The 13,972-nt window shown below is 37.3% G+C and overlaps 1 protein-coding gene across 5 annotated transcripts in view; it reads left to right on the plus strand.

The window, feature by feature from the left end:
• The window catches only part of NF1 (neurofibromin 1), a 237,044-nt gene extending 223,495 nt beyond the window's left edge, over positions 1–13,549 (plus strand). For 4 of the 5 annotated variants that reach the window (XM_057714093.1, XM_057714096.1, XM_057714097.1 and 1 more), the window contains 2 exons: positions 4,261–4,314; positions 9,884–13,549. In XM_057714093.1, coding sequence (XP_057570076.1) covers positions 4,261–4,314; positions 9,884–10,026 — 197 coding nt within the window. In that variant the 3' untranslated portion in view covers positions 10,027–13,549. The remainder of the gene's footprint in view (positions 1–4,260; positions 4,315–9,883) is intronic. The other variant, XM_057714095.1, reaches the window with a different exon arrangement.
• Positions 13,550–13,972: the final 423 nt, after the last annotated feature.

The following is a 13,972-nucleotide window of genomic DNA, read 5'->3' on the forward strand; positions in this document are numbered from 1 at the left end:
TAATATATACTATACCAACATTAGGAATTCCCTTGTTACCAGTTTATAGCAGATTTTGCTCCTTTTTTATCATGGGATTCATCTTACATTTCTTCTTTACCTTGTAGCTTGTTTGAATTTTGGTTTCTGTAAAGCTTTTTACTTTCAAACAATTATACAAAGATAGTGAAATGTTTAGAGTGTTCACATAGTGTTCCAAGGTTGATAAGTTTTTAGAGTTTAGGAAGGGAAAATAACCTAAGGTACATTACCCTGTAAGTGGACAGAATTATAATTCCCTTACTAGATATACTAACTTTGCCCTAGTGCTTCTGTGTCTCTGATACAGCCTACCATATCCAAAAAATATACAAAGTATAGTAGTGCTCCTGTTCCCTGCTGCCAGCAGCAACCTGAAAATCTAGGAGTAAACAACCAGATAAAAAAGCCACATCAAGAAAATAACATCTTAAAACCCATAAGCATATTCCTTACGCCAGAGTCACTCTTAGGTCCAAGTGGGGAAAGTATATCAATTCAACATGCAACTAAGAGGCAGATACACTGAGAAATAATAGCTAATAGCTTGGGTGGGGCTGAGATAAACAAGATGGCAGAAATGGCAAATGTACAGAACTCTGGGCTCATTCCGTGTCACAGTGGATGATTTCCTATGACTCTAGTCAACCGGAGGTGTTATTCAATTCATCACAGAACTGACACCATTGTGTATGTTATGATGACAGTGGGTAATGAAATAAAGCTTCCATTTTGGTCATGTTTTCTATTCAGAAAGATATCTTTCTAAAATGGTTAAAATTAAAAAGGTTTTAAGTTTAAAGTTCCATTATCTGAAAAGTTTACTTATGAAACGCCTCATGCTGTAAGGAAAAGTTATCAAATATTAAATGTAGTTAAGTGTTAGCATGGATTTAAAAAAGCCAAATGATGTAACTATTTTGTGATGTTCGCGATCCGTAAATAGAATTCCCAGTTTATAATCCCAGTTTTGCATGAATGTTTAGACATATATAGTTTTGAAGGTTCTGAAGAACTTGGCAAATCTAATACCCAATTCATATTATAAACCATTATATTAAATAACTGTATTCATCTGTTAAGCTTTGGTCAACAACAAAGCCTTGGTCAGTAGAGGATGCAAATTATTTGATCCAGCACCTAGTCAGGTTTTCCCCCCCAAGAAATAAGAGAAATCTGGCCAACTTTTTCCCCCCATATAACCGTGTTTATTTGGCCTCTGTCACCTGTTCCCTAGGATCGTGTTTCTCCAAGTGTGGTCCCAGACCAGCAGCCTCAGCATCATTTAGGAGCTTATTAGAAATGCAAATGCTAGAATCCCACCCCAGACCTCCTGCACAAGAAACTCCAGGAGTGGGGCCCAGCTAGCAATCTGTTTTAATAAACACATAGGTGATCCTTGTGCACTAGAGTGTGCCTATGGTCTTGCCCCATTATCAGCATTTCAGCTGTTAAAGCCAGGGCAGAACTTTCAGTTTACTTTCTTCTAAATATTGCAGCCACTGAATTATTTCCCTCATCACCACTACCCCCTACCCCCAGCATAAAATCTTAGCTTTTTGGAGCTGGGGGTACTATAGAGGTAATTTTAGTTCTAGGTTTACAGTGTTGTGTGTGAAGGGGAGTTTAGGAGAGCTGAGTGAATTGCTTTATCACACAGTTCTTATCTGGAATCAAGGCCAGTGCTCTTTCTACCACATTCATTGCTTTCCATATGTCTTCTTTCTTCCTTCCCTTCCCCTGCCTTTCCCTTTCTCTTTCATTTATTTATTTCTCTCATGACTTCCATCCGCCTTATCTTAAGTCCACTGCTCCTTTTCTTCTGTAGAGCTCTCTGAAACCTGGGTTAGTCAATCACTAAAGTTGATTACAATTAGAAAGTTAGTAGATTCTGTCTATATGGATCCTTTTGTTTTTAAAGTTTGGTTCATTTTGACCTACCTTTTTGCCTCTTGGGCTACTAAAGTGATGTTAAAGCTGTCAAAATGATTAGTTGTTTTTATATTGACTTTTTTTTTACCAAGACTAATTGTCAGGGATATTTCTGCCTTTTTAAAATTTTTGTTTATTTATTTTTTACATAAAGCAGTTGTCTCTGAAAATACATTCTTCTTGAAAGATGATCATAGCCCACTTGTCCATCCCCTTAACACAAGGAGGATTGTTTTATAAGTCTGTATATAAAAATACATAAATGACTGTCTTCTGACTCCACTCCATAGAAATCGACTTGGTATCAGTATTAGCCAGTGGACTGTACTCAGAGTTCAGTGCATATGAAATTGTGTTAACTGTGGCCCTTTTAGCCAAGTGGACATAAAACTTTGTTCAGATTTTCACTCATGCCACCATGAGAACCTTGAAGAGAATCCATAATATTTACTCTGTGATGGATAAGAAGATTTCTCAAATTTGATATTGCATGCTTATTAGGTCCAGTGTAGCTGAGTTGGACATGAATTGAAGAACCAGGATTAGCACTAGAAAATAAAACCTATCTACTAAAAATGCTATATTATGGGACTTCCCCTCGCTTAAGGCCGAGCCGTAAGTGGCTCTCTTACAGGGTGAGCAACAAAGCCTTTTCAGAAGCCGTGTTGTGAATGCTTCATAACCCTTTGAAGTGTGCGCTCCAAATATAGTCTTCCTGTATCCTCTTTAGATATCGAGGAGCAATTTAAAAATAAAAATCCAGGTGGAATTAATATGGATTTAGTACTCATTAAAAAGAAATTTGATTCATTTCCAATGTATTAAAATTTAATTCATACTCTACCCAGACCGCCTCATATTTTTCGCACTGTAATTTAATTCAGTAAACATTCGAACACCTACTTTGTAGGTATATAGTAGGTACTCTGGAACATTTAAAGATGAGAGAGACCGTGATCCCCAGAGACTTGACAGTTTTTGCCAGTGGATCTCAGTATTCAGTTTCAGCTAAACTTATTTCCTTCTGAGTCATGTTGTTGAACAAATTCTTTGTGTTCACAAGTTCTTTGATTTTTAAGTACTAAATTAATACTACAATGCTCTGTAGAAAATAACCAAAAATCCAGATTTTTATCTTGAATTATCCCAGGTATTCATTGTTTACTACATGCAAGGGGGGGTGGGGGCACTAATAGGAGATGAGACCTGCCCTCAAATAGATTTCAGAATAGTAAGAGTGGCAAAATATACACAGGTAACTATTCTGACCTCTTTTGTGATCTCTTTTGTACTTATGTTATACCTTCTACTATAAAGTATACTGATCGTTCAAAGGGACATCTGTTTGGAAAAATTAGGTAACAATTATGGCAAAAGTTTTATAATATTTTTTGACGTCAAAAATATGAGGTCACATATTTTATAATTTTTTAACAAAAATAAGCCTGTGATCTATTTTAAATGTTTTCTCGCTTGAAAAAAAAAAACTTAAATTTTCTTCTTTGATCACCTTATTTTGCTGTCAGTATTAGAGCATGAATTTTTTTAGAGGAAAGACCTATTTAGTTGAACTTTATTTTAAATTCACTTCTTTCACTTTATTTTGGGGCTGTGTCCAGGCCTGTCAGTTATTCAGTCACTTTGCTTCTGTAATGCAGACCTCCCTCCCAGGGAGCCGGGTGGATCAACTAGGAATTGTAAGGATTCCTACCCAATAGTGCTGACAGCTGTGTGCAGAAAGGGTTAGTTCATCAAAACCATTTCTCCTAAGGGTAGACTTAGTCCCACTCTGCTGTGTTTACCAGGTTTAAAATGTCTCCCTCTTAGAAGAAGCTTAGAGACCTGTATTTTGAGTCTACTTAAAATCTCCAAAAGAATTTTAATGTTTTAGGGAATTGCTTATGGTATCGCAGACCTTTATTTGCTATATTCTTGATTTATTTTTCTTCTTTTTCTTTGTTACTACCCTGTATTTAAGGAAGAAAAATAATTTTAAACTGAGCAATTGCTTGGTGTAATTTCTGCTAATTTTCCATTTCATTTTTTAATGTAATTCTTTATTTACACTTAAATTCTTACTTCTGATAAAGGTGGTAAAGACACATCTATCTGTAAAATTGTAAGTTCTACCATTTATTTAGAGATTGTAATGTTTGGAAAATTAATGGTCAGAGTTCAGTAATTAAAACCAGAATCCTCCTGAAAACCAAGGAAAATAATAATTATTCAGTATCTAATCATATTTCACCCCTTAAAAATCTTACGGACATCACTCACTTTTGTTTTTTCTTCCATTCTGTGTCTGTGAAGCTTCTCTGCCTTGCTCTAAATCAGCAGTTTTCATGCAGCTGTTCCCTCATCAAGGTACTCTTTACTTTTGTCATCTTTGCACGAAATACTGCTTACCCCCCGCTCTCATCCTGGGCACATGGCATGAGACTTCATTCACAAATCCCTGTAAGCAGAGTCTGCCTCTGGCCACTAAAGAACTTGTAAGGCCATTACTATCAGGTCTGGATGCTTAGGGGGCTGCAGGGCCGGGACTTGTCTCGGTGAAGGAGCTGCTCATGCTCCCCCCGAACACTGAATGTGCAGTCCTGGCCCTGGACTAACTCAGGCAGGTTAACGAGAAACTCGAGTTTTTAGCTCAGGAAGTATTTATTTTCCCCAAATATAGATATAAAGCCATCCCCAGCATTTCCTTAGAAATTAAAGGTGGCTGTCTAGTCTGTCACTTGTGTTAAAAAGAAAGGAATGTGGTCCTTAGTTAGCTCAAAGGACTAAGAAGAAAAAAATGTGATACACTTATGTCTAACTTATAAAAGATGCCTCTTCTTTCTTTTACTCTTCGGTAATTAGTATGCAGAAAGATTAGACCAGTATAGAAAAAGAGGTGTTAGCAATTGATGAAAGCCCATTACAAATATTTTAAAATTCTTATGCTCTTTCATATATCTAGCTCAAAATACAAATTTTCTAAATATATATTTAACACGTCTCCATCAGTGTATTTACTGTAGCATAAGAACAAGCTATAGTTATTTTTTCTTCTAAGAAGACTTGTATTTCCCGCTTATTTACATTAACTTCAGTAATTTTACAAATTCTAGTATAAAATTCAAGTCATACGCATTTGTTCTAAAACTCCTTTCAGTACTTCACTTGGTCTTTTTTTTTTTTTTCAGGTATTAGGAACATCTTGATTATTATAGTAATTATCTGTGTGCAAAGAGTCTTCACTTAGCTTGTCTGGTTCTTCTAACAGTCCTTTAAAATAGGCACATCTACTGTTATTTTTAATTGCCAGATTAAGAACTGAAACCAAATAAGAGTTCTGATCCAAACAGAGTGGAACCTGGGTCTTCCGATGTGCCTCACTGTGTAACAGATGAGCCTTCTGACAGCTTTGCATTCTCATAGATGCAATAAGAGTTTTCTGACAGGTTTGCCATATGATATATGTGATAAACTAAGCAGTGCAGATTCAGGGAACTGACTAGCGTCCTGTGCAGGTGGTGGGCGATTTGGATTATTATTAGTCTTTCATTTTTGTTGAATAACTTCTCACGAATCACCTAACCCGTTTTTCCTCAGCTTCTCAAGAACTAAAAGGGATTCGATCCTTTTATTATTTCATGAAAATATTAGGTTCCAGTTTGAGAAATCATTTTGGTGTTTAAAAAATAGGTGACCTTTAAAAAATTAAGTATTTTATTATTTGTCAGGCTGGAACTATATCCCTAGTTATCAAAATAAACCCTGATACCTGCCTTCAAGGAACTCATGTTTGAGCAGAGGAGATAGACATATAATGGATATATAATTTATTTATATGTTATTCAGCTACAGTGTAATCTAATAATTTTTTTCCCACTTACTCAGTTCATTGAATTTTGGCCAGTAACACCTTTTATTAATATTTTAATCTTTATCTGGAACCACCACAATTCATTGAAGCACAGTGCTTATTGATACACAGCTGCAGAGAATTTTCAACTTCTTCTGCCCTGTATGTTTGTAACTGGCTGCATGCTTAACCACAGCATATCGAAGGGAATTTAAACTAGCAAGTCACAACCACAGAGGTTTTTACCTTTATTTCACTTGGGCGGTGGCCTCTGGGTTTCTGTCACCTTGTGGATGTCTGCTTTTGTGCCCACTAGAGTCAGAAGGGAAAGCCAGTGCTTAGGGGCATAAGAGAGACCAGGATGCAAAGCCTCTAAGAGTCCTTGATGAGCAGGAGTGCAGCACCAAGGTCTGCTCACTCATTTAAAATATCGTATATACCAAAGCAGGATGCATCTGTCTCCATGTGGGCAGCCAGGCCGATAATCTGAGAGTTTTTCCTATAGAATATTGAGACCAAATCCTTTACTAGCTTCTAGAAAGGTTTCTAGATTTATTTTCAGAGGGTTAAAAAGAAGAATGCTGCCAAAATTCTCAAAAGTGACAATTATGCTTAGAAACCAGGATACTGGGCTCATTTTGTTTCATACTGACTTAGCTTTTTTAAGATGCTGGTTTGGGGTATAAATATAACGCTTTTTAAAATTGATTTAAAAAAATCCAAGATTTTTATGTCAGCTTCTCCTTTGATCCTTAAAATAAAACATCTTTGCTGTGAAGTTGAACTTAGGAATCACCATCATGGCACATTTACCTGTGTGTGACTTGTAGGGTTGAGTCACTAAGTAGGAAGAAAACACACACACAAACAAATAATGACTTGAGATGAAAATTGAATTTGAGAGTAAAAGTGGGACCTCAGCGTCTCACATAGCATTGAAGCTTTGGGTTATAAGTGACAATCCTAGATCAGTGATACTTTAAGATTTTTAATTAAAGGAACACATGCTCATTAGGGAAAAAAATTAGAAAATTCAGAAAAAGAGAACAAAAAAACCTTCTGTAACCCTACCACTCTAAGATAATCCCTGTTTATTAACATTGTGGTGCAGCTGAGGTCACAGTGTGTGTAAAACTTTATTGCTTGTTCTTATCCTCAACATTTAAATTTTTATTTAGTGTTCTGAAGGTTACTTGCTCAACAAAACAGGAAATGGAATATTCTTAGTATGTCTTTGAAGAAACCTTCACCCTAGGGACTAACTCTGATTCTAATTTATATAATTTTAATTCTTAAGAATTAAACTGAACAGGCCCTTGTCCTCAGATAGAAGCTTTGCCACCTTGCAGTGTGATGACTGCTACCACCCCACCTGACCGCCGCCCCAGAAAGAGCCATAGTCTAGCAGCGGCAAGGATGCGCCAAAGGTGGTCACACAAGAAAGAGCCCCAGAGTGGAAGACTGCCGGCAGAGAGCCACTGGCTCTCTAGTGGCCATCGACACTGTCCCTCCTGATAACTGTCTCCTGGTTGTTTCACACCTTTATCTTTAAAGTTTTGCCTGAATCTTATTTCCTATTAAGGAAATAACCCTAGATAAGGAACTATTAGACTTGAACTTACAGGCCACATGCACATTTGAGGAAACTGAAGGTTAGATACACAGACAAGTTCATGATGACTTCAGATGGAAGGAGCTAAAAAAAAATGTTGTCTTTTCCAGTAAAAACATGGCACCACCCTGCTTGAGGTTGGGAGCTGCATGCTGTTTTGGCTCTGAATTGCAACCGTCACAGTAATAAAAATCGAAGCATTTGGCTCAACCAGTGTTTGTTGAAAAAGACATCCACTGGATCTTAGGAAAACAAAAATGAATAATAAATGATCTTTGCCCTTCTAGATGTTTTTATTCTAGTAGAGAAAATATGCATACGCAAGTTGTGATAATATGGGCAAAATGTAAATGCCATATAAAAGCAGGGAGTAAAAAGGGGGAGGGAGAAAATAGTTCTGGCAAGAGACAGGAGAATGCATCATGAAAGAAACAGATGAGAAAAAATACAGATTGCGTTTCACTGTGTAGAGATTGGTAAGGCAATTGAAAGAGCTGTACAGACACACATCACAGAGTTCAAGGCACATTCAAGGGATGATGAGCAGTCTTCTTTCAATTTTGTTATTGCTTGTTTAAATAGCTGTGGAGAGGATAGAGATAAATATGCAGAAGAGAATAAAAATCATCCAGAATTCTGTTACCCAGAGAAAAGTTCTTTGAACATCACGGTGTATTTTCTCCCGTTTATCTTTCTACCCACAGGATTAGATTAGAACAGATTCAAGATGCGGGTTTGCTATGCTTGGCTCCTGGAGAGGTGTTGCTGACATTTTTAGTGCTACACTCACACTCCCAGCCCAGTGCACTCTTTCATATGCTCATGTTCCTTTGATAAGCTCAAGACAGCAAACCTCAATGGAGCCTGTGTAAATCAGACCACGTGCCTGTAGATGCCTCATTCTCTGAGTTGAATTCAAGGCTGAATCCAAACAAAAGATGTGTGGCTCCTAGAAGGAGGTCATCACAGATCCGTTTCCTGTTCATGAGCCAGCAAACAAATAGATGTGCGGGTCTAAGTACATTTTCAGTAACATAAATACTTTTTGACTTGAAGTACTGTTTTTTGTCCAAAAATAGAAATTTTTCTATTCTCAATTTTACTGTTTATTTTAAAATTCAGATGGTGCAGATAAGAGTAAAGTAGGGATTCCCTGGAGGTCCAGTGGTTAGGACTCCACACTTCCATTGCAAGGGGCATGGGTTTGAGGAACTAAGGTCCCACAAGCCACATGGCATGGCCAAAAAAAAAAAAAAAAGAAAAACGAATACTGTAAAAATTACCTGAAATCACACCATCCAGAGATAACATACTTTGGCAAAAATTTCCCCAGCCCCCCCACCCCACCCCCTGTCCCATATGTGGATTTTTTCCCCCCTACTCCAAAATTATGGTCATTTTTCTATATCAGTAAATATCAATCAGTACTTTACATTTTGATACAAACTGCTAAAATACTTTTGCTTTCCTACCAGTAGTCATGCCAAAGGTGGGTATAATCGGTCCAGTTATTTTAGTAAATTTTATTGAAGTATAACAGACAGAAAAGCACACAGATTATAAATTTACAACCTAATGAACTTCTAAGAAGTAAACATACCTAAAAAGCCAGCCTCCAGATCAAGAAACAGAACATCACCAGCACCCCAAGAAACCATCCTCATGCCCCCCCCAGTCACTGCTTCCCCCGGGGGTAACCACTGCCCTGTTACCTCTCTAATTGGTAATCTTTACTGATCTGATGTGTAAAAAATACCTTGTTTTTGCTTCTAGTTGTTTTCATGAAGTTACTAATTATATTATTTATAAAATACATTGTAGGGCCCAGTTTGGAGAGGTTTAATCTCCTCCATGAGAGAAATAAATGGCATCTGTTTAAGGTGCAGAACAAAAAATGACTTGCCAGAGTTGAAAAGAAGACCAAAGAAAAAATTATACAGTATGACCTTTGTGATGTTATTTTCTCAGTAAATATTTGAGTTCCTTTAGGGTAGGCACTATGATTTAAAAAATAAAAAGCATCTCCCTTTCTTTGAAATGATGAATTTCTATACCTTCTGCAACTACAGAATATATTTTGTGTATAAACAGACACCAGTAAGGCTACATGGCTAAAAGCTGACCTCTGCTGGAAGCTTCTGGTATGGTTTGGAGGAAGGCGTTCTAATCTTTGGTGGCTGCTAGCCTTTCCATTTAGCTCAAGCCTGCCTGCCTCTAGCTTTTCCTTGCAACTTCTGTTTTTGTTTTTGTTTTTTTTTCCCTTATGCTGTTTTTCTGCTATGATAGCAAATTTTGCTTAACAAAGTGTGAGGTTTTCTGTGTAACAAGATCTTTGTAAACACTCTAGCAGTTGACTATTAAAATGAGCGCAAAAACAAAACACCAGGTTGTATCTCGTATACAAATCGTGAGATTCAATCCTGGAGCTTAACACCCGAGGAGAGGGGGTAACTGGCCGTTCTGTTTCTCTCCAGGAATCGACAAGGAGAACGTTGAACTCTCCCCCACCACTGGGCACTGTAACAGTGGACGAACTCGCCATGGATCCGCAAGCCAGGTGCAGAAGCAAAGAAGCGCTGGCAGTTTCAAACGTAATAGCATTAAGAAGATCGTGTGAAGCTTTCTTTCTTTCCTTTTTCAAACAGACTTAACTTATACGGGCTCTTCACTAGTGACCCCTCACCACCGTGCTGTGATGCTGCACTTCATGTTTTGTAACGAGCCCAGCCAGTCTGCCATGTTGCCAGATGATCAACTCTTGGAAGCATTGCCTAAATTTAATGCTGCTTTTTTCTTTAACTTTTTTTTCTTCTACTTTTGGTGTGTCTGGTTTAAGCAAGTGTTCAGAACAACTGCAAAGAAAGTGGGAGGTCAAGACACTTGAACTGAGAACATCCCAGTTGTGAGAAAGGATGAATTCTTGAATACTGCTACTACTGGCCAGCTATGAAAGCCATTTGCACAGAGCTCTGCCTTCTATGTTTTCCCCTTCTTCAACATACAAAGTAAAGTGTTAGTCTTATTTACACAGTTTTCAAAATAGAAGTTTATGGGAAAAATAATATTATAACCCCAGTATGTTTAATCTGACTTTTAGCTGTGGACTTTTTTTTACCTTACAAAACTGAAGAACCATAGAGGTCAAGCCTCAGTGACTTCACACCATAAAGCCACAGGCAAGGTACTTTGGGGGGGTGGAGGGATTTAGTATTTTGTAGTGGGTTCTTAAGAAATACTAACACTTGAGTATTAGCAATAATTACAGGAAAATAAGCGTAACCACATATATCTTAACATTACTGATTAAAGAGATGAGTTCTGAGGCCTTATCCAAACTCAGTCATCCAAACTAGTTTATATTTTTCTCCAGTTGATTATCTTTTAATCTTTAAATATGCTAAAAGTCAGTTTTTGTTTTTGTAAGCCAAAACTATACTAAGTATAGTAATTAAACATTTTTCCCCTCCTCTTCTTCTTTCCTAAATAATTCCGAGCAGGGTAATTAGTGAACAAAGTGTTGAAAATTGTTCCTAGAAGGTAATTTCGTAGATGGTTGCATTAGCTCCATACAAAATGGAATGGTACGTGACTATTAGAGTAGATGATGCTTTTATTTTGTTTAATAATTTTCCCAGAAACATAGAGTATGGTGTATATTATCAAAAAAGTTTTGATAAGATGTATTTTAATTGTCTTGTAATCTTTCCTCTCCCCTCCAAAAAATCAGGAATCTCTTTAGCAAAACATTTGGGTTCTATATGATAGAATTGCATTTAATCACTGTGAAAAGACTGGTCAGCCTGCATTATTATGACAATAGGGGACCTTAAGAGTTGCTGCTATACTGAATGGTATGGATTACCATGGCATTGGAATTTCCATAGTAATGCAGGTCCAATTTCTTTGTGGTACCTGCAGTGCGCAAAATAATTTGACTTCAGTGAATATATTAGTATCTGGATGTTCCAATTTAGGACTAAACCATATTTATTACAAGAAGATATCATCCCCCTATTCCTGGGTTCCCTTTATATGTTAAGATGTTATGGCTTTGGGAGGGAAAAAGAAACCTAGGGGAGGGGGAGTTTCCTAAAGTGCTATTTCATGAGTGGATTTCAGTAAATTAAATTCCACAGCTAAATCAATAAATAATGGTACATTTAAGTGTTCTGATTTTAATAATATAACACATTTCACATTTATCCACACAGTAACAATGTAATATGTTAATGTAAATAAAATTGCTTTTGATATTCAGAAATAACAAGAATTTAATTTTTTTAATTTGTTTACAGTCCTGGGAAAAGTAAGAACCATTTGCCAAAATGAAAAAACCTAGTGTTAACAGTTATTTTGACACTGAATTGTTGGAAAATATTGAAGACAGGTGCAATTAACTAAACTTTTGTTTTTGACTATTGTAGAGGCTTCATTAGCATAGAATGTTTATAATAACAGAGCAACTAAGACTATAAGGAGGTAAGACTACAGCTGAGTTTAGAAATAGACCATTAACTGCCCGGTGCCAAGGACGCCAAGCTGCCGGTAAGGTCCACGTTCCCCCACAACCCAGAGCTTCTGGGGTGGGCATCATAATTGCCTGGAATAAAAGGCAGATGTGAGCCTTTAATCATTTTGGTTCCATATTTTTCCCTCTGTTTGTTGGTTTGGTGCAATGACAGTGGGTAGTGTTAATGCTATTTTGCTTCTCCCATCAAAATAGAGGAACTTCCAAAGGTTTACTGTTAAAAATATTGATCTTTCCAGAAACAAGTTTTCCAAGGTATGCTGTTTCTTAAATGTATCTGTTATCTCCCTCTAGTGTAATGAATGGAGTGAATTCACTTGAAGCACCTCCTGAAATGAGCTGCATTGCACAAATCAAAATTGAGCCACCTTTGAATTGCAAAAATACTTTTGATCAGTACATCCTGGGAATTTGAAAACTTATTAAGGTTTATGACTTACCTTGTTTAAAGAACTTCTGACTTTTGAGGAAAATCTAGCTTTCCAAGGAACTGAAATGAACATGAGATAAATCTCTCACCAATATGCTCCCCCTGAGAAATGAAACTCTTCTTTAGGCCTCATATTTATAACCTGCACAAGAAATTCTGAAGTTCAGAGCAGGTTGCCCATTTTGCATAATCTAAGTTCTATAAAGTAATTTGTTTTGGGTTTGTGGATGTTTCCCCTGACTTTTTAAAAGGGAAAACATTAACTCACCACGTTTTTTGTCATGCATGATCTCCTTGTTTTATCACCGCCCGGTCCCAGGGGTGTGCCCTTGTTTGCCAGCGTTGAGACCCGGTTCACTGGCTTTGGGGGAAGTGGCGAGTGCTCTGTCCTGCATCCACTCAGCACCTGTCCATTACTGGGTGCCCACTCTGTGCAGATCCTGGGCCAAGGCTGAGGATACCACAGAGAACAGCCAGCTGCCACCCCCACGAACAGATGTCCTGGGCGAGATAGAATATAAGCCGGCAAGCCTCCCTGTTAGTGGGTTTTAGGGTTTTTCAGTTTTGTTTTGGCTTTTCTGTTTGTTTTTTGGTTTTGTTTTTACATCCTACCCCCAACCCAGGCATAATGAGGCATGTCTTATTCAATGTTATGCAATGGACTTACACAAAAATTCACTCGTAGTGTCAGCCACACCGTTTTTTTTAATGCAGTATATTCACCTGTAAATAGTTTGTGTAAAATTTGACAGAAAAGTATATTTACTACACTGTAAATACATGTGATGATATATTGTATTATTTTGCTTTTTTGTAAAGCAGTTAGTTGCTGTACATGGATAACAAACAAAAATTTGATTATTCTCGTGTTAGTATTGTTAACTTCTTCCTGCGACTGCGTTACATCATTTAAAGAAAATGCTGTGTATTGTAAACTTACACTGTGTATGATAACTTCCTCTCTTTTCCTCTCAGGCCCAAACTTTGGCAGTTCCCTTGTCTACAACCTCATTAATATTGTAAGCAGTTGTACGCCAGCAGGAGAAATACTGCCCAAAAGACAAAATCCACCATTGTAGGGGAAAACTGTAGAAATCCATTTCAGATCATTGTTGTTCCCACGCCATTTTCCTCCCGGTGTATGTACTCCTCCCCCTTTTTTTAAGTAAAATGTAAATTCAATCAGCTCTAAGATGTGGGGAGTTATTTAATTTCTTCACATGCATCAGCTTTCTTCTCTCACTTCCCCCCACTCCTCCCTGATCTTTTGAAACATTAAGGCCATTTCCTTTCTTTTAAGGATGTCTTGGGTTCTTCTCAAACCACCACCACCCCTCAGAGAGGTTCTATTTCCAGAACCTCTAAACTAAAATAATTTTGGTGAAATGTGTAAGGGAGAAAAAAGTTTCCCTCAAGCCTCTTAGGGTCTCTGGCTGGGTCTGAAAATTAAACTAATGAAGATAAATTAATAGGAGAAAAGCATATACGTTTATGTATTATAAATTTTACATGACACAAGAGCCTTCAAAAGGAGATGAGAAGACCCAAAAAAACAGTTAAACCTGAGTATTTCTATCCTAGGTTTGATGAAGAGTGGGCATTCAT

The sequence above is a fragment of the Hippopotamus amphibius genome, chromosome 17, assembly GCF_030028045.1.
Source record: "Hippopotamus amphibius kiboko isolate mHipAmp2 chromosome 17, mHipAmp2.hap2, whole genome shotgun sequence".
Lineage (NCBI taxonomy): Eukaryota > Metazoa > Chordata > Mammalia > Artiodactyla > Hippopotamidae > Hippopotamus > Hippopotamus amphibius.